The sequence below is a fragment of the Lactuca serriola genome, chromosome 8 (genome assembly GCF_051521515.1).
Source record: "Lactuca serriola cultivar US96UC23 chromosome 8, Lser_US96UC23_V15, whole genome shotgun sequence".
In the NCBI taxonomy this organism is placed as follows: Eukaryota; Viridiplantae; Streptophyta; class Magnoliopsida; order Asterales; family Asteraceae; genus Lactuca; species Lactuca serriola.
This window is the reverse complement of record NC_136415.1, coordinates 79,434,665-79,454,577: the sequence shown is the minus strand read 5'-3', so window position 1 is coordinate 79,454,577 and position 19,913 is coordinate 79,434,665. Positions and strand designations below refer to the sequence as shown.

The 19,913-nt window shown below is 34.7% G+C and overlaps 2 protein-coding genes and 1 non-coding gene across 4 annotated transcripts; 1 reads left to right on the top strand and 2 right to left on the bottom strand.

The window, feature by feature from the left end:
• Nucleotides 1–539: 539 nt before the first annotated feature.
• PLPB (PAS/LOV protein B) lies at nucleotides 540–3,327 on the top strand. Its single transcript, XM_079016487.1, has 8 exons — nucleotides 540–722; nucleotides 896–1,672; nucleotides 1,771–1,975; nucleotides 2,072–2,136; nucleotides 2,283–2,362; nucleotides 2,473–2,528; nucleotides 2,608–2,671; nucleotides 3,042–3,327. The coding sequence occupies exons 2-8, from the start codon at nucleotides 1,090–1,092 to the stop codon at nucleotides 3,192–3,194; spliced, it is 1,206 nt and encodes a 401-aa protein (XP_078872613.1). The 5' UTR covers nucleotides 540–722; nucleotides 896–1,089; the 3' UTR covers nucleotides 3,195–3,327.
• Nucleotides 3,328–7,079: 3,752 nt separating this feature from the next.
• TRNAA-AGC (transfer RNA alanine (anticodon AGC)) lies at nucleotides 7,080–7,152 on the bottom strand. Its single transcript has one exon. It is a non-coding gene; the product is annotated as a tRNA-Ala (tRNA).
• Nucleotides 7,153–7,563: 411 nt separating this feature from the next.
• On the bottom strand, nucleotides 7,564–14,419 carry LOC145065622 (protein NRT1/ PTR FAMILY 4.6-like). Of its 2 annotated transcripts, XM_079012650.1 has the most exons (5): nucleotides 14,128–14,419; nucleotides 13,899–14,004; nucleotides 13,526–13,743; nucleotides 8,957–9,394; nucleotides 7,564–8,683 (listed from the first exon to the last, which is right to left on the bottom strand). In XM_079012650.1, exons 1-5 carry the CDS (start codon nucleotides 14,128–14,130, stop codon nucleotides 7,721–7,723), a joined length of 1,728 nt encoding a protein of 575 aa, XP_078868776.1. In that variant the 5' UTR covers nucleotides 14,131–14,419; the 3' UTR covers nucleotides 7,564–7,720. The 2 variants fall into 2 exon arrangements, with proteins under 2 accessions (XP_078868776.1, XP_078868775.1); XM_079012649.1 differs by lacking the exon at nucleotides 14,128–14,419 and having other exon boundaries at nucleotides 13,899–14,010.
• Nucleotides 14,420–19,913: the final 5,494 nt, after the last annotated feature.

The following is a 19,913-nucleotide window of genomic DNA, read 5'->3' as shown; positions in this document are numbered from 1 at the left end:
GGTTATTTTGAAAATTTGACAATTTTTTTAGTTATTTATTGTAAAACTAGTTTATAACCCGTGGGAACCACGTGTTATAAAATTAATTAAATTTTCATAATAAAAATTTATAATTATTAATCAATTATTTTTTAAATAAATCATTTTAAATAAGTTATTAATTAAGAGATATATTAATTTTTAAAGTTATTATAACTTCAAATTTAACATAAAAAAATGTAAATTTGAATTTTGTAATGAGTTGCCTGATATATTTACATGATGCATGACATAATATTAATGATGAATTATATTAGAGTGACATTTGACAAAAAAAAAAATAAAATTAAAACTATTCATTTATTAGAATATCGATAAAGATGATTAATAGAAGTAGGTATTTATTTTTCTTGATAACAAAATTAAATCAAAGTATTTAATTACTTCAAACTAATATTTGTATATTTTGACTTGTAAACTAATCCGACGTGGTTGGATAACATCTGATTCTATAAATTTCCATTATTACATAAACTATAACCCATATTTGGTTCGTTCTAATCTTTTAGAAGCCCCTCTCATTTTCCATTTTCTATTATTTTCTTTTTTTCGTGATTCACCTTCGCCGTGGCCTTCCCCTCTCTCCTCTCCACAAACTTTGAGTTATTCCCTCTTCCACTGTTCATGCATCAGATGGGTATCTCGTAGCCTTGAACAACTTCATAGATATTTTCACAAAAGAGGTTTTTCTCCACTCAATTACTTCACAACTGCATATTTATGGGCCCCTTAAATTCTTCAATCTTTATGTTATGAAAACCTATAGTTTTGCTGTGTCTTTTCATTTTCTTCAAAACCAATAACAAAATTCTCCATCTTTCTCACTCACGAACTTTGAAATTATGGCGTTTTGTAGGTATAAAGTTTGTATGCTGTAAAGATAGTATCTTTTTTTGCTTTCTTTCCCTTTCTCTTGTTTGGGGTTTTAGTTGTTTAATCCATTGAAAGCTGAAAAAGCCCAAAAATTCTCCAACTTTACCACATGGGATTGGGATTAATCTTTGTATTAAGCGAAATCGAGTTTGAAAATCAAGCAAAGTTTCAATATTCATGGAGCAACAACCAATGGGTACTTCAATCGAACAATCCATCAATAATCGGTACTCAATTTGGGTCCGAGAAGCTCTTGACGAACTACCCCATAGTTTCACCATAACCGACCCGTTAATTTCGGGTCACCCGATTGTTTTTGCATCAAGGGAGTTCTTGAAAATGTCTGGGTATTCAAGAGACGAGGTGATTGGAAAGAACGGAAGGATGTTTCAAGGGAGTAGGACTAATAGGAGATCAGTAATGGAGATAAGGGAAGCCATTAGAGAAGAAAGAAGTATACAAGTTAGTTTATTAAATTACCATAAAAATGGGACACCCTTTTGGATTTTGTTCCACATGTTTCCTGTTTTCAGCAAGGAAGATGGAAGAGTGATCCATTTTGTCGGTGTTCAAGTCCCAATTATGCCTAAACCAAGAAGATCCGGGAGTGAATTTTCAAGAATCGAGATGAATTTGTGTGAAAATGGGTCGGGTTTTCGTGATACCGTTCTTGGGTTTTGTAGGAGGGAGGTGTGTTCTGATACGGTGGCCGAATTGGGTCGCATTTCAAATTTGGATCAAATTTTAACCGATGATACAGGTAAAAAACAAAAAAAAACCAAACTTTTAACTTTTATGTACTATATTTGATGCCAAAATGAAAGAATGACTAAACAGATTTCTACTTTTTTCATACAGAATTACATGACACTGCGTGCAAGGTGAGTGATTTGGAAAAAAGACGAGTCAACACTGCAATTAGCAACATAGTTTCCATGCTAACACATTACAGTGAGTCAACGGGCAGATTGGTTTCTGATAAAAGATGCTGCCCGAGTAACATGAGCCTTGTTGGGGCATCCTTAAATATATCTCTTGGTAGAATAAAACAAAGCTTTGTCTTGTGAGTTATTTCAATCTCCTCGATTTTATTTCACATATCTAAACACCTACAAACATTTCCAACTCTTATTTTACACAAAATATTGTCCCCTTTTAGGACGGATCCACATAAATCCGATTTCCCAATCGTGTACGCGAGTGACTCCTTCCTAGAACTAACAGGTACGTGAAAATTTGACTTATTTAGGGTCAAAATAGTCAAATTTACCCCCTTCATTGTTTTGGTCAAATTTTTTGTAAGAATATCAATCCATGGTGAGATTTTCGATCCGTTTTCTAGTTTTAAATGATATTATTATTGTTATTAGGATATGGTAGACATGAAGTATTGGGGCGAAATTGCAGATTTTTAAGCGGGAAGGAAACGGATGTCTCAACTCATTTACAGGTTTTTGAATTCAAAACCATTTTGTCAAAATTTTGATTTACTTTTTATAGGGTTTGATCATATGCTTTTTGAATTCAAAACCAAAATGGTTATTCTATGATCATATGCAGATTACAAATAGCATTCAAACAGGAAAAGCCTGTACTGTATGCATCCTAAATTACAGGTTTGCATCTATTATTGATAATTTAAAATTTTATGGCGAATAATTATTATAGTTTTTGATTATTGATGATATTTTTCAGAAAAAACGGGAGCCCATTTTGGAACTTTTTGCACATGTCTCCCGTACGGAATGCCTCGGGCAAGGTAATAGTTTTCAAATGCGCGTTACTTGTTCTTATCATTTTGGGCGGGACAAGAAATTACAGTTCTTGTCCCACTAGTCTCAGTCCAGTGCATGCCAAAAGCAGTACACACTGTTGCTAACAGTTCTAGTCCCAGTCTAGTGCATGCCAAATGCAGTATAACCCATTCTGATATATTTTTACCTTTTTGGGTGGGACAAGAAGTTACAGTTCTGTCCCACCGACATTAGTGTCAGTCCTAGTCCAATGTAGTACAACCTGTCATGTCATGTCATGTACTGTTGTGTCTAGTGTAGCAAAAGGGGGCTAAGTGTTATTTATGATTTTATATTGTGGTATGACTTAAGATGTAGTACTTTAATCGGTGACAGATAGCATATTTTGTGGAGGTTCAGATGGATTTGAACTGTGGAAGCCATGAAAACAAGAATCTACGCCCGGAGATCAGGCAACTTAGTGTGGTGGGTGCTGTGAAAGTTGCAGTGAGGAGCTCAGGGATGATTGCCACAACTTCTGATTCGTGACATAAAAGTGGTTTTTGGAGGATTTGTGAAATTGATGTATAATATAGAAGTAGCTGAAAACTTGCAGAATGTCTTTTTGGAACTTATTGTGAAACTATGGTTGATATATTTATGGTTCGATTTCCAAGGTGAAGCTGTTGTCACAGTTGCATTTAGGGGGTGTTTGGATTTTTGATGCTTTTTTTTGAAGTGAGAAGTTGATAATAAAACAGTTCATATTACATATAATACCGGCATCTTATTCTTAATGACATTTTCAATTTATCTCCTTTAATTGCATTTGTTGTTTATATTTTTATTTACTTTTTGACTTTAATCTAATGTATGATATAATTAAAGAGCATTTTGAAGTCCATCAGATTATACAATGTCAAATATTAAAAAGTTGTAGCTATAAGATCATTTAGTGAGAAGGAAAATAAGTGGAAAATACTGGTATATATATTTTGATAAAAATTAAATCAAACATAGACTTTCTTAAGATGAAGTTTTCATTATGCACACGTGCTCATCGTCAATTAGTAACTACACTTGTATGTATTGAGGTGTTTTCAAGTGTCATTCGGTTTGAAAGTCAACTTCAACAAGTCAAGGGTGTTTGGCATTGGAGTTTGGCATTGGTGTCAAGGCTGTGCCATTAGGATGTGAACCTAGTTCATTACCCTTCACGTATCTTGGAGTATCTGGAGTATCTGTGGGTGCGAACATGAAGTTAAAGAAGCATTGAAAACCTATAATTGACCGATTTTATGCTAAACTTTCTCCATGGAAAGCTAAAACACTCTCATTTGGGGGCATATTAACCCTTGTTAAGGCTGTTCTCGGTAGCCTTTCATCCTATTTCCTATCAATTTTTGTGGCACCAGTGGGAGTCATAGAAATTCTTGAAAAAATTTGAAGACAATTCCTATGGGGCGGAGGTGATAACAATCATAAAATATAATGGGAGAAAGTCGTAGCACCAAAGGAGAAAAGGGGTTGGGGATTAGGTTCTCTTCGTGCCTTTAACCTAGTGTTGATAGTTAGATGCCAAATGGTGGTGGGGCTTGAATACTAACAAATCAACATTATGAAGAAGAGTAATCGACTAATCGTGGGTATTCACAGCCTAAACAGTAAACCTTGAGCGACTATCAAAGAAAATTATCCTAGGTGTATGGAATAATATAGCAGGGGTAATTCAAGAATTACAAAAGGCTGGAATCAACTTTCAACATATTTTATAGAAACAAGTGAATGAAGGTGATGACACTCTTTTTTGGATGGATGCATGGTGTGATAGGGAGCCCCTAAAAAATAGATTCCTAGAACTGTTCCAACTGGAGAGACAAAAGGCATGTACAATTAAGGAGAGGATACAGATGGCAGGCCAAACGTGGGATTGGAGATTGTCCCTTCATCCGATGAACTGATACACAGTCTTCATATGTTTTTAACTGTCATAGGTGATTTCCAGTCGACAAAAGGGACAGATAAATGGAAATGTGCCATGACAAATGATAGGGATTATCACGTAGATGTTCTCAAATCAAAGTTGGATAACCTGGAACCAGCGATTAACGAAGTGATTATTTCATGGATACATGTTGTTCCAATCAAGGTCACAACTTTCGTCTAGAGAGCTAATCTCGGTCGAATTCCGTCCAACAGTGTGCTAATAAGAAAAGGAGTGCTAGGGGTAGATGCTAGATGTTCTCAATACTTACAGGAGGATGAAGACACTACACATATTCTGATTCGATGCCCTGTGACGGCTACAATATGGGAGTGGGTGTTCAAATGGTGCACAATTCCTCAACCGCAGCTTCACGTTATTGGAGATCTCACCAGTTTCATAAAAAACTGGGGTAGATGTGTGAAAAGGAGAAACAATCTCATCAGTGTATGCTATGACGCGATATGGCTGATATGGAAATCGAGATGCGATTGGATGTTTAAGAACATGTGTACCTCTCCCTTTAAGATTATTGACGACGTTAAATCATTGGTGCATACTTGGCTAAAGCATAAGAGATCAAATTGTAACTACAAGTGGGTTGAATGGTGTATATGTCCAATGAGTTATTTGTGAGACCATAGAACTTGATGTAATGCTCTTTCTATCTTTGTTGTTCTTCTGGCTCCGTCTAGTAACTTGCTAGGCGGTGGTCCTTTTAATAATATTTACCGGTTCAATATATATATATATATATATATATATATATATATATATATATATATATATATATTATTTTTGGAATGAAATATTTATAGGATTATAGTTATTAAGATCAAACCTTATTTTATGGTATTTATTTTTTATTCTTTTTAATTTAAAAGAAGTTAATGAGAGGGTTTAGTTGATCCATGATTTATGTTATATCTTTTATTTGTTTCGTGAAATATATCAATCAATTCTAATTCCTTTCTTTTTTCTCATGATTTAATTTTGATCGAGATGTAAATCATGTTCTTTGGTTAAAAAAAATGTGCAAAATCTTTATTTTCCTAATGCGACAAATTAAAGAAGGGTGTTTTATAAAACAATAGGCGAGTAGGATGATAAGTAGGAATAAAATGTAAGAGAATATTTGATTTTTATATCATTTTTATTTGGTATATATATTTTGATAAAAACTAAACACAAACATAAGCTTCCTTAATATGAAGTTTTCATTATGTATACATGCTCATCTTGAATTAGTATCTACACTTAATTTTTTAAAAATATTTGTTTTTATTTTTTATTTTTGGAATAAAATATTTATGGGATCTCATTAGTAAGATCAAACCTTATTTTATGGCTCTTTCTTTCTTTTTCTTATTTGCTTATTATTTTATTATTTTATTATTTTTTCTTTTAAGTTAATGAAAGGGTTTAGTTGATCCATAATATATGTTTTATCTTTTATTTGTTTGGAAAAATATATCAATCAATTCCAATTCGTTTTCTTCACTTGATTTTTTTTTGATTGAGAGGTAAATCATGTACTTTGGTTAAAAAAATGTGCAAAAGCATTATTTGCCTACACACGCAAATTAAAGAAAGGTGTTTTATAAAACTTTTCAAGTAAATGAGAATAAACTTTTAAATGTTTAGGAAAAAAACATGTGTAATTTAGAAAATCTATAAGAATAACTTTTAACGATATGACAAAATAATAAACTTTATTAAAGGTTGTGGATTATCTTATGATAAAAGTGTGGTTCCAACAACTTTTGTTGCAACTAATACAAATCAACACAAAGTTGAATAAACGGTCTTTGTGCATCCAAAAAATCTCAGATTCAGACAAAATAGATGTTATACCGTTGGATTGTCAAAAAAGATACAATAAATCTTGGTATATAATCATAAAATACAAAATATAAAGATGTTTATATGTTCGGCTAATAAGTGATATATATTTTTTTAGTAGGTGTGAGACTCATGTATTATATGAGTTTATTTAAAGAAAATATGAAATTCTAAACATTTGAAAAGTTTGAATTTATAAAAAAAAAGTGAGAAAAATATTTAATTATTAAAATTAAAGTGTTTTTTTCTTTTATAAATTTAAACAAATAATTTAGATAAATAAATAAAGAAAACTAATGAAATTTTAATTTAATAATTTTAAAATTAGAATGAAAGTCTATTAATGAAACATATATGCTATTATTATTACATTTTAAAACATTAGAAAAAATAACAAGTAACAAAATTATTTTTATTTAAAGAGAAAATATAACTTAATAGGATGCACATCTATTAGTTGGAATAATTAAATCTAATATTGAAAAAATAATGAAGTCGAAAACTAAAACCTACTTCATTAATTTCAGTTTCAAACTGAATAGTGAACCAAATACATATGCAAGTAAACAAAAACAAAACCGAATTAAGCAACTACATTTCAAAAATTTTGGAGATGCGGGGTATCGATCCCCGTACCTCTCGCATGCTAAGCGAGCGCTCTACCATCTGAGCTACATCCCCTTTTGAAATTAAAACCTCGATCTCAATTAAAGTACTTAAATATATGTTCATATTTTTTTATTATAAAATAAGTACGAAACACTTGTTTTCATATTTTAGGTAAAGAAATTGGCTTAATAGATGTAATATAAAATCCTATATTTTCTTTTCATTATATATATATATTTTTAAAAAAACTTTGTTTACGTTATATGCTATAATACTGTTTATTTATTTTAGTGTACGATTTCTTATCGTATCATAATCTTTAGAAGTTATAAATCCACATTGTTGCTTATATGATACCCATATGACAAATAACAACAAAACGAGAAGAAAAAGTATTAAGAACGTATGATCGATCACGGGAAATTTATCTTTTTATGGAAAAAAAGATATTTAAAGATAATTAAAGGATAGGAAAAGATGAAGGGTGTAAAATGAACATTTATAATACGCTCGCAGAAACCCCTCAAGTTCTCTCACTCTCAGTTGGCACTTATATACAAATCTAAGCTGAAAATGTATGTCATGAGCTTGAAACTAGCTCGGCTAAGTTTCTTCTACACACCTTCAACTTTTCTATATTTCAGTTATGGACCCCTAAAGATCTGTACTTATAACGATGGGCCCAAAACAAATAATGAAGGAAATTCAGTGCACTCAACGCAGTCATCAGCCAGTAAAATCTCTCCAAATTGTAATGGTTCAAATTGTCGCCGGACAACCAACCAGGGTGGCCGGAGCTCCCGGTGGCGCTATTCACAACCGACACTATCACTGTACTCAAGTAGTACCCCATAGCTAACGACGCGAACGACAACGATGTGGCTAAAGAACGCATAGATATCGGAGCTTCGGTGAAGAAAAACTCGAGTAATCCGGCCAACGTGAACAAGTCTGCAGATCCCAGAAACAAATACTGAAATGCGACCCATAAAAATGAAATCGGTAGTGGTTCGTGAGTGTCGAGGCCTGATTTTGTGGCGATCCGTTTGCGTTTGATCTCAACTAGAGCTGCTACAGCCATGGCTAAAATTGAGAGGAGTAGCCCGACTCCAATTCGTTGTAAATGCGAAATCCCCATTTCCGATTTGGTGGTTTTCCGGGCGAATGGGACTATGATGTGATCGTAAACCGGTGCTAGTAAGATTATGAACACCACCGGGAAAATCGGAAGGGACGCCGGAGGAACTTTTAGGTTACCGATCTTGGTGTTCATGGTGGACGCTTGTTGGACGGAGAAAGTGGAGAGCTGAGCTAGGCAACAGTTGAGCATAATTGTGCAACCGAAGATTGGAAGGACTTTGAGGACAATTTTAACCTCTTCAACTTGAAGGATCGAGCATCGAAGGAAACTGCAAGCCGGTTTGTTCATCGCCGCCCGGTTGAGGAACTTGAGGCTTGACGACGGAGCTTCTGGTTCTTCCGATTGCTTTGTGGGGTTAATCGTTTGTTGTCCATGGTTAATTGATGTCGGAGGAGAGATACTCGCAATGGCGTTACTAGGGTTCCTCACAATGCAAGTGTTCAACATCGATGCAACTAGAACCTGATGTTCAAAGGTCAAACACAACAAATGTCAAGATCGTTAATTAAAAAATTACAATAGTCTAGGGTTAATTTTGCAACAATCGACAAAGTCAAAGTACAAGTTGGTGTGTGATAGCTCACAAAACTGTGTTGGCTGTGTGAGAAAGTTCATAAAATTGTGTTTGTTGAGAGACTTGTTGATATGTGGTGGTTGATAAAACATATATCTTTTTATTAATAATAAATAATTTTAATATAAAAAAATATTGGGTAAATAAAAATATTGAATAACCTTAAATATAGTTGTTATAGGGCTTCCACGGGGAACCTTGTTACGATAAAAGCTTGAACCAGCTAAAAAGACAGGGATCGACAAAAAAATGGTCAACATAGAGATTCCAAAGCCCCATTCCCATCCTTTGTTGTCTTCGATCCAAACAACGAAAGTAACAGCGATTAGAGCACCAATAGCGAGACAAAACACAAAATAGTTGAAAAACGTTGATCTCTGTTTCCTTCCATTAACACTGTCCTCATCAAATTGTTCTGCACCATGTGTAGGTAACGATCCTTTGATGCCACCGACACCAAGTGCCACTAAATAAAGCCCTAAAAACAACATTGCGGCTTGACCACCATGGACTTCTTGGCATGGAGTTGTTGGGTTAGAAGGGCACTTAGGTGGTTGTAGCCATGATGAGCGAGCTTGTATTGTTAGTATTACAAGACCCTGTTCAAAATAACAAAAATTCAACAATACTTGTTAGAGTGCAAATAAAACCCGACACATAATATGATATAACCGAAGTGTTAAAGATAGTGAATAGTAATTAAGTTTGATAACTTGTTCTACCAAAAAGTCATTCAAACAAATTTGACTTCTTAACTTTTAATTGTTGACTCCAATATTGTAAAAACTTTGAATTGCAAAACCAGAGTTATTTGGTTTACAATGTTTGGATCAATATGCCCTAAAGAAGTTTGACAAATGTTTCTACCTAGGTCAGTATAATTTTCATTTTCAAATCACTTAACTTCAGTTTTGTTCTAATGTTGCAAATATTTATGTTTTTTTTTTTTTTTAATTTTTTTTATAAAAGGTTTAAATACACAACCACAAAAAAAAATCTGGTTGTACATAAATTTAGAAGCTTTTATTTTTGGTACAATTGTTTTTTGTTAAAGTGTAACATCATGTCCATGGCTTATAATAATTATCACATATATGTATTGTAGTGATAATGATGTTGTATATATGAACACTTACATTTCTATCGAAATATCTAACTATTGTATTTATTTGGATACGTGGAGAATGAATACAATGAATACTCAATATTTTATGGTACTACGTGTCACAAGAGTAGATGCAACATGTGGTTTCACTCTCTTTATCCGTCGAAGAGACAAACATTAATGTGATCGAATTCACTGTTGTCTTGATACATAAATACTGGGACCCAAACACGTGTGTGCAACCCCACTCATATCCTAATCCGACATGGAAACTCACTAACCAATTTTCAAAAGAGAAAAATAAAAATGTTTTTGACTAATTAAAATTTTATTATCCGACTTTTGATGATTTCTGTACTATGCGTATTGAATGTTTATTTGATTTAAAAATTTGAATTATATAAAGAAAAGAAAGCATGTCACGTTCCATGTGTGAGTTTTTTTTATATGCTTTGTTTGTTAGGTTCGGTAGACTTATAAAAGTCAACTATATTATGGAGTTTATATTTATATAATGACAGTTGTCTATGTCATCTAATTATGATCTGAAATAAACGTATTATCTAATTTGTATAAGGAGAATTGATAGTATCCGAAATTGACGTCAAATTATCAAATCCGAATAAATGGTATTCTAGGATTTTGTATTCTACATACCAGATGTTATACATGTGAGACTTTTAGATTATTATTATTATTACTAGTTTATAACCCGTGAAACCACGGCTACAAAATTAATTAAATTTTAATAGTTAGAACACAAAATTATTAATCAATTATAATCGTTAATTTAAATAAATATGTGCAATTATATCACCTTATAATTTGTATTAATTTTATTTTAATTTTATGCATTGTTATTAATTTATTGTAATTAAAGTGAAAATTTTAAAATTTGAAATAGAGAATTAATAGTTTGACAAGTGACATGCATTAATTAAGAGGTTTAATAGGGTGACACATGACAAAAAAAGAATAAAATATGTATTAATTAGGAGGCATAATATGATGACACATGTCAAAAAGATATTAAAAATATTCTTTTATTAAAATAGGAATTATCATTATTATTATGGTTTTGTTATAGGAGTTTTTAGATTTTATTTTAAATAACTTATAATTCAAAAACTACTTTAAACAACTTTTGGAGTTTTTAGTATTTGAATATTTTAGCTTTTGGTTTTTTATTTAGTTATATATATTTAAAATCTAACAGCTACTTTCCAAACACTTTTACAAAATAAAAACTACAACTTTAAATTTCCAACTATCAACAATTAATTATCAATTATCGACTTCTAACTATCCGTCAGTTTTGCCTTAGCACGTATATTTTATTATTTTAGTTTGAAAAAAGTATGTCTATTTGAATTGACAAGTTAATTTTTTAGCCTAATTACCCCCGATTGCTTTGTGTACTCCCTTGTGTGAGTTAGGGGTGAGCATTTGGACATCCGGGCTGGAAAATGGACCTGTACCTGGTAAGCCTCATCAGGTCCGAACCAAGATCCACAAATTTGTGTAAAACAAATCGGTTCGATCCGATTTAAATGGTCAATTTTATGTCCAAGAATCGAGAATCAAACTGGATCTAGACCTAATAAGCCTCAACATGTCATGTCTAAGGTCCATCAATTTCTGTAAACCAGTCTCATCCAAGAGCTAGACCACCCATAATGTGAGTAAGTGAGTATTTATACCCGTGTGATTTAACTATGAATAAGGGAATATATATATATATATATATATATATATATATATATATATATATATATATATATATATATATATATATATATATATATTATTGTGGAATGTTCAAATTATAAAGACAAACATTTATTGTACGGAATGCAATGATTATAGTATGATTGCACTATTCTAATTATCAGAAAAAAATATGATCACATTCTTTACACTCCTATTACTATAATTTATTTTTATGCAATAAAATATTGATTATTAACTAGAACTGAATTATTAATTGTTGTTTTTTGCCAGAAAGGAAAACCAATCGGTTAATATTCGTATGTTTGTCAAATCAATTGATTGATAAGCACGGGAGCCTGTTATGAACTAATTAATTCATTTCTTCTAAAATACTATTTACTATTTTACTTTAAGTTTTTAAAGATACATTTATTTCATTCTTTGTACTAATGTATTTTTTATTTTAATATTGGTCCATATAAATTTAGATTATGCTTGAATTATAAGATTAAACTCATACAAACCAAACCCTGGCCAACCTCTCATGCTAGAAAGCTATGGTATACATTTGAATTTGCATATTATATAATAAAATGAGTTTAATTAACCACTTAATTGACTAGTGAGGTACCAATGTGACCATGGTTGGGAATGTAAATGGTATCCCATCTATCCAAGTTTGAATCGGGGCATTGTAATTGCTTTGGTACTGACCAATAGTAGTAGAATAATACGATGTATGACCCACTGATAAATAAGGCGTCTTAGCCTATTACCATAGGCGGACTTCTCACTTCATAATCTCAAAAAACCGAAAAACCATCGAGTGAACAAACCAGTATAATAAACCGAGTGTAAATAAAAAAAATAACCTAGTTTACTTAGATAAGAATCCTAACTTACTATATAACTAATTAACAACATTTTATTACGACTAGCTAGTAGTATTATTAAACTTTATTAATTGATATTTTACATTAAAAACAACACATTTACACACAAAAATTAAGTATATAGAAATAATTTGACCATAATATAGATGTTGATTGATTTCTAGATCCACATTTATTGCTAAAGTGGCGAGTAACACATGTAACAAGTGCATTAAAGGTTTGTACTAATTTTCTAACATAGCGTAGGATCAAGGGAATGAGCCAACAACAGATTTGATTCACATGTTCCCACTTATCAAATATAGCGGGCTATTATTTTAATTGTCGGATCTACCAAAAGTTGCCACATATATGAGGAAATTATGCTGTTTTAAAGCAACCTCTTTTTTTTTTTTTCTTTCATTTTTTCTTTAATTTTCAATATATACATTATATATATAGATAAATAAAAGCAAAGTAAAAGTTTCAAAGCAAACCCATGTTCTTCCCACTTGACATTTTATTTTCTATAAATTTTCCATTATCGTTTTTTGGAATCTTTGAATTTAGTTAATGTTTTTTGGTCAAACAAGATTTAAGAAAGTTAATGTTCAAGATTTCTTGAGTTTTCCATGGCGTGAATTGTGGTAAGTCCAATATTCAGTGCTTTTGGTTATCAAAGGGTTCTATTTTGTAAATTTAGAAAAGAATGTGAAGCAGGCGTAAATTGTGTAAACGAATAGAATCTTGGACATCTGATAACTACGATATATGTTCTTTATTAAAAAGATGAAGGTAATATTAGTCGTTTGTCAATTTTAAAAACAAAAATGATGGTATATATGCTAAATTTATAGGTGTTAATTAGCATTAAAAGGGGATTGTTATTTGTTATGTCTGAATGATTATATTTGTTAATTAATTTTCCGATGAACAAAGATATCTTGTAATATTTGTATAGTCATGAATCAAATCACAATTTTCATGTGAGAATCAATTAGTATAAAGAGAGAGAGAGAGAGAGAGAGAAGAGGGAAAATTACCAGGAACTCAACAAGTGCACTTATGAGGTAGATGTGGTAAGTTGTGAAGAAAGCATCAGATAAGAAGCCACCAAGAAGAGCAAGAAGAAAAGCAGTTCCCATGAAATCTGTGACATTATTTGCTGCTTTTGAAGGTGAAAAGTGCATGTGTTCTGTCAAGTACAACACCAAGTTGCTTGCATTTGCTAAATAAGCCAAGTTCTCCATCACCTCCACAACTAAAAAAAAAGCAAGAAAAGTTTCAATCACCGATCAAAACTATGATCGACCCACATCAAGATTACAAAAACCCATATCAAATATGTAAAAAATTGATCGAGAATTAAACTAATGGAGTGAAAAGGGTTAATTTGATTCTGATTTTGACTTTTACCTAACACAAAGAAGGCAGCAAGCATCCCACCATGTTGACCTCTTTTAGCAGGTTTGTTCTTCCAATCCACATAACCTTCCCATGTATCCAGTTCTTGTTCCACTTCCTGCATCACATAATCAAGAAACCCTATATAAGATCAGTGACGAATTTGACAAAAGCAGTCAACTTTCAGTTTTCTGATTGGTCAAAAGCATATAAAGACGATAAGAAAGAGAGAAAAAGCCACCATTTCTTTTGTAAGCGATGAGCGTGATGATTGATGAAGATCAAATAAGAAGAAGAGATGAAAAAGTATCTAGTTTCGATGTGTGTACACACACACACACTTCTTTCTCTCTCTTCCTTTGAGTGAAAGGCAAGATTTTAATTGAGGATGACTTTCACAAATACACACTTTTCAAAGTAGTAGTATGGTACTTGGTCATCTCAATGGACATTTGTGGTATTGTTTTATTGTGTTTGGGAAATTCAAGTACACAACTCCTGACGAAGAGGAGAGATAGAGAGTAGGGTTTCTATTTATAGCGGCAGGGAGGTGAAGGTTTTATAGGCACAAGTTGAGGCCTAAGGGTGGGTGAAGTGGGACGGGGGATAAACGGTAGAGATATCAAACAACCATCCCATCTCAAATTAATTTATCTCATTATTTATAGTCTTAATTATAAATACAATTTTTTTTGGCTTATCCATTTGTAATCTTCATTTTTCGATTGATTTTAGCTTTTCGTTAATCCTAATAAAATCCAGACTTTAGAAAAATAAGAATGTTATTGTGTAATACTAATAAACGACAATATTAACATACCCTAATTAAAAAACCTGAGGTAGGGAAAAGATAGACACCGATACTCATTATTCCACTGAGAGTAGAAGAATGTTTCACATAAAAGACCTCAAATATGCACAAACATATTTGATTTTTATTATAAATTATTTTAAACCTAAACTAGTACAACCGATTATCTAATTTTTTTCAAGGTACGTGTGAAGTTTCAATAATAAAATTGCATAGAAGTTATCTAAAATTAGTGTTGACGAAAAGTTATAAAATTAATACTCATAATATATAAAAATAATAATGAATAAATATAAACAAATTTCATCCGAAAAACATTTTTATGCTTGAGATCTATTAGGATTTAGGACGCTTGAGATCTACCCCAACATTTATTAGTACACCAAATATCTATTTGGACGTTTAAGATCTATCCAATCTGCTTACTCGTTTTAAGTTTCTCCAAAATACAAATGTACAATTCTTTACATTTGTTAGGACACTTTCCACGCAACTAAGTTCACAATTCCATGTATCAGTTCCATATATTAACTTAACTGATTTATTGTAGTGGACTTTTGGGTTAGCTAGTGATTAATTTAGTACGTGGCACGATAAACCTGGCTCCATAAACATAGTGAATTAAGAGCCAAGGAACATGAATAGTGAGGATTGAGCAGGTGTCACAACATTTGAGCATAATCACGCATATTTGTTTAATCTCATTAAAGAGGGTCCAAAATCATCTCTCCAATTAAAAAGGACAAATTCTTTTGACTACTTACATCTCACTCATGCCCCCTTTTGCACTCAAGCATACCCTCTATGGCCAAAATATTTCAGAAAAAAAAAACGTTACAATTAATAGTTTGCAAAATGCAATCTGTCTTCATTACCTATGAATGACCGAATATATACAGAACCATCACAACAAACTACCTAAAATACAAGAGGATAAATAGGAAAGGATATACAACAATAAATGATAAATGATAAATATATATATATATATATATATATATATATATATATATATATATATATATATATATATATATATATATATATATACATACGGTCTAATACTCCCCGGTAGTTGCAGCAAGAGGGGAACGAATGCATAAACTGGACCGAAAACGTTGAAACAGTTGGCCTGGGAGACCTTTAGTGAAGATGTCGGCGTATTGGTGACCAGTCAGCACATGAATAACATGAATACGTCCTATCTTGACAAGATCATGAACAAAATGATTATCAATCTGAACATGTTTGGTTCGTTGATGTTGTACTGGATTATCAGAGAGGTATACAACGAATATATTATCACAATAAACGAGCATTACTTTAGTAACCGGTACATGAAGCTCAAGAAGTAAATTTTGAAGCCAACTTGTTTCGGCAGTAGCATTAGCCACGCCTTTGTATTCTGCATCCGCGCTTGATCTAGAGACTATAGGTTGTCTCTTGGATGACCAGGAGACCAGATTGTCTCCTAAAAATACACAGTATCCCGAGGTTGATCTACGAGTATCAAGGCACCCCCCCCCCCCCAATCAGCATCTGAATAAGCAGTATTACGAAGGTTGGGAGACTTTAGAATATGCAAGCCATGATCTGATGTTCCTTTAATGTACCGAAGAATCCGTTTAAGAAAATTAAAATGTGGTTCTCTGGGAGCATGCATGAATAAGCACACTTGTTGAACAACATATGTAATGACCGGGCGTGTGAAGGTGAGATATTGAAGTGCACCCGCTAGGCTTCAATAAAGAGTATCATTTTTCAACGGCTTCCCGGCAGTGGCATTAAGTTTGGAGGTGGTTTCAACGAGTGTGGCCACTGCGTTGCAGTCTGTCATATTAGCTCGTTCGAGAATAGTATTAACATACTGCGACTGAGATAAAAAGAGACCACGAGTTGTGTGTATGACCTGTATACCTAGAAAATGATGTAGGCGACCCAACTTGGTCATGGCGAATTCTGCTGACAACGTGTGGATGATGGAATTTAAGAAGGTATATTTAGAAGCCGTGAGAACGATGTCATCAACGTAGAGCTGCATGTAAGCGATATTGTTACCGCGACGGTACACAAACAAAGATTGATCTGAAGCTACACTTTGGAAACCTTTAGAGGAAATGAACATGGCAAAGCGATGGTACCAAGAACGAGGGGCTTGTTTAAGGCCATACAATGATTTTCTTAATCTGCACACAAAATCAGGGTGAGTACGATCAACAAAACCGGGCGGTTGATGCATATAGACAGTTTCAGCCAAGTCCCCATGTAGAAAGCATTTTTAACATCCATTTGATGAATCGACCATGAACGAGAAACTGCAAGAGTGAAGACAGTTCGTATAGTAGTAGGCTTGACAACCGGACTGAACGTCTCATCACAATCAACACCAACATGTTACGACTTTCCATTAACTACTAGTCGGGCTTTGTAGCGGGCTAAAGTGTCATCAGAGTGAAATTTATGGCGGTAGAGCCACAAGCATCGAATGATATGGGCATCAGGCGGTCTCGGGCCCAATTCCCATGTGTAATTGTCACATAATGCTTTATATTCGTCATTCATAGCATTTTTCCAGTTATGGTCGAGTAGGTCTTGGTGAGGGTTTTTAGGAATTTGAGATATATTGGTGGTGTGTAAGTTGAGACACTGAGTTGGCTTGAGAACACCAAGGCGAGATTGAGTGGTCATCGGGTGAGAGGGGTCAGGAGGAGGTGTACAGGTAGGAGGAACAATGGTAAAGGATGTGTGTAACGACCCAAAATTCAAGACTAAAAATTTCTTTTAATAAAACATTACTTAAAGCAAAATCGTCAATCCAAAACATAATCAAAATATTAATTCCCAAAACACATGTTCATTATCAGAGTAAAACATTCCCAGGCTGTCTAGTCTATGGTGTGTGCCATGCGATCACCCCGAGCTCTCCCCTCCGCTACCGGAAGTACCTGAAACCAAAATGAAAACCGTAAGCATAAAGCTTAGTGAGTTCCCCAGATACCACATACCATACAAACCATTCATAGCCAAGAACCATACATAACCGACTTATCCATAATCAAGGAAGGTGCTATGTGCCAAACATAGTCTTTCCATTATGCCACGGGCCGCGCGTGGTCTTCCTGGTCAAGCCTGGGCCACTCCCTGGGTCTTACAGACAAGAGCCAAGGGCCACCCCTGGTCTTATAGACATGTGCCAAGGGCCACCCCTGGTCTTACAGACATGTGCCAAGGGCCACCCCCTGGTCTTTTATGCAAGTATCACAAAGACAACCGTACATACTACTCTACTTAGTTAAACAGCATACAGTGTGCCAGAAGCCACCTCCTGGTATTTCCTATATAATAGCATACAATGCGCCAGGAGCCACCTCCTAGTCTTTCATACATATTGCCTAGGGCTAACCCACGGGTCTTCCTATTATCCATAATAACATACTGTGTGCCAGGAGCCGCCCCCTGGTCTTACATGCATATTGCCTAGGGCTAACCCCCAGGTCTTCCTACCATACATAATAACATACTATGTGCCAGGAGCCGCCCCCTGGTCTTTCATACATATTGCCTAGGGCTAACCCCCGGGTCTTCCTACCATACATAATAACATACTGTGTGACAGGAGCCGCCCCCTGGTCTTTCATGCATATGCTAAATGGGTCGACATTGGTGCCTTAGACCCATATAAACAGTGAGGAGACTCACCTCGCACTGCTGAACTCTGCTGATAATCCTCTGGCTGCTGACCGACAACTCTCTGAACTCCTGCTCCACTAGCTCCCCGAGCTACCAATATCAATGCAACACTTAGTCTAACTATCCGCCGAAAGTCAACTAAGTCAACTCTGGTCAATGACAAGGTCCTGGTCAAGGCCTACCTTCCTGGTCAACCCTACTCGCCGAGTCTGCCCACTGACTCGCCGAGTTCATATGCTCAGAGTCCTTCCATTCGCGACTCAACTCGCCGAGTCTACCGATTTCCGAGTCCTGACCTGTCTAACTCACCGAGTCTCCACTCGACTCACTTATTCGAGTCTCAACTTGAAGGGTTTGGGGTTTCGCGACTTGACTCGCCGAGTCCGAGGCAATCTTCAACAGAATCGCCGAGTTGTTCTTCCAACTCGCCGAGTTCCTGTCCAACTTCATCCGACTCGACGAGTTGTTCATCCCGCTCGTCGAGTTCCTTCAAATCTTCATGCTACTCGCCGAGTCTACTCAAAGGACTCGCCAAGTCCATTCAGATCTTCATACATGCAGAGGACTTTTGAGTCATGCATGGACTCCAAACTGTAGATCTACCCTTCCCAAGCTTATTCCTTACGTAAAGTTGCAAACTTTACGTGTAGAGAAGAAGATCTAGGCAAAATACACCATAAACTAGGGTTTAAGGCAAAGAGGCTCCATAATCAACTCAAGGACAGATACTTTATGCTTCTCAAGACCATAATATGCTTAGATCCGAAGTAGCAACTTCAAATCTGGCTTCTAACTCAAATGGATAGCCAACCATGGCTAAAAAGCCCCCAAAACTCACAACCATAATAGATCTAAAGGAGGGAAACGACTTAATACCTTCAATAACTCAGAAAGTTTCCCCAATCTTCAGATCTAAGGCCAATCCTTGAAGCTTCAATGATTCCACTTCTTCTTCTTCCTTCAAATCACCCAAAAATGGCTTGAAAGCTTGAATGGGCAACAATGGGGCTTAGGGTTCGATGTTCTGGGTGAAAGAGGCAGTAAAGGAACCCTAGGGGAGAGAATGAGATGTTTAAATAGGCTCCAAGTCCCGAATTTAGGGTTTTCCTCGCACAGACCAGACTCGCCGAGTCTCCTTGGCCGACTCACCGAGTCGGTCACTTACTCCTCAACCCGGATCCCGCTCGTACTCACCGAGTCGTCCCTTAAAATTTGGGTTATCTTTCCTTTCTTGGCCTTCCAGACTTTGGGTGTTACAATGTGGGTGGGGTGGTAGTGGGCGGATTGGTGGGGGAGGAGGAGCTAGCCGAGGGAGAGGAGTGGGTTGACGATGGAGGTGAGGATGGTGGGAATGACGGGGATGGGGTCGATGGTGTAAAGTGGTGAATGATGGAAGGAAGTTTAGTGTCGGCGGAGAGGAAACGGTAGTCATGAGAGGTAGGAGAACTAGGGGTGGAAAAGGGAAACACGTTTTCATCAAATGTGACATGGAGAGAGAAATGGATTTTGCCGGAGGCGGGGTCTAG

What these genes read in the sequence shown, in the direction of transcription:
- PLPB (XM_079016487.1), top strand. Translation starts at nt 1,090, where the DNA reads ATGGAGCAACAACCAATGGGTACTTCAATCGAACAATCCATCAATAAT. An exon ending in ATAAAACAAAGCTTTGTCTT is followed by an intron (nt 1,976 to 2,071) that starts GTGAGTTATTTC and finishes GTCCCCTTTTAG; the next exon opens with GACGGATCCACATAAATCCG. An exon ending in TACGGAATGCCTCGGGCAAG is followed by an intron (nt 2,672 to 3,041) that starts GTAATAGTTTTC and finishes AATCGGTGACAG; the next exon opens with ATAGCATATTTTGTGGAGGT.
- LOC145065622 (XM_079012649.1), bottom strand. Translation starts at nt 14,010, where the DNA reads ATGCAGGAAGTGGAACAAGAACTGGATACATGGGAAGGTTATGTGGAT. An exon ending in GTGCACTTGTTGAGTTCCTG is followed by an intron (nt 9,395 to 13,525) that starts GTAATTTTCCCT and finishes TATTTTGAACAG; the next exon opens with GGTCTTGTAATACTAACAAT. An exon ending in CTATAACAACTATATTTAAG is followed by an intron (nt 8,684 to 8,956) that starts GTTATTCAATAT and finishes TTTGAACATCAG; the next exon opens with GTTCTAGTTGCATCGATGTT.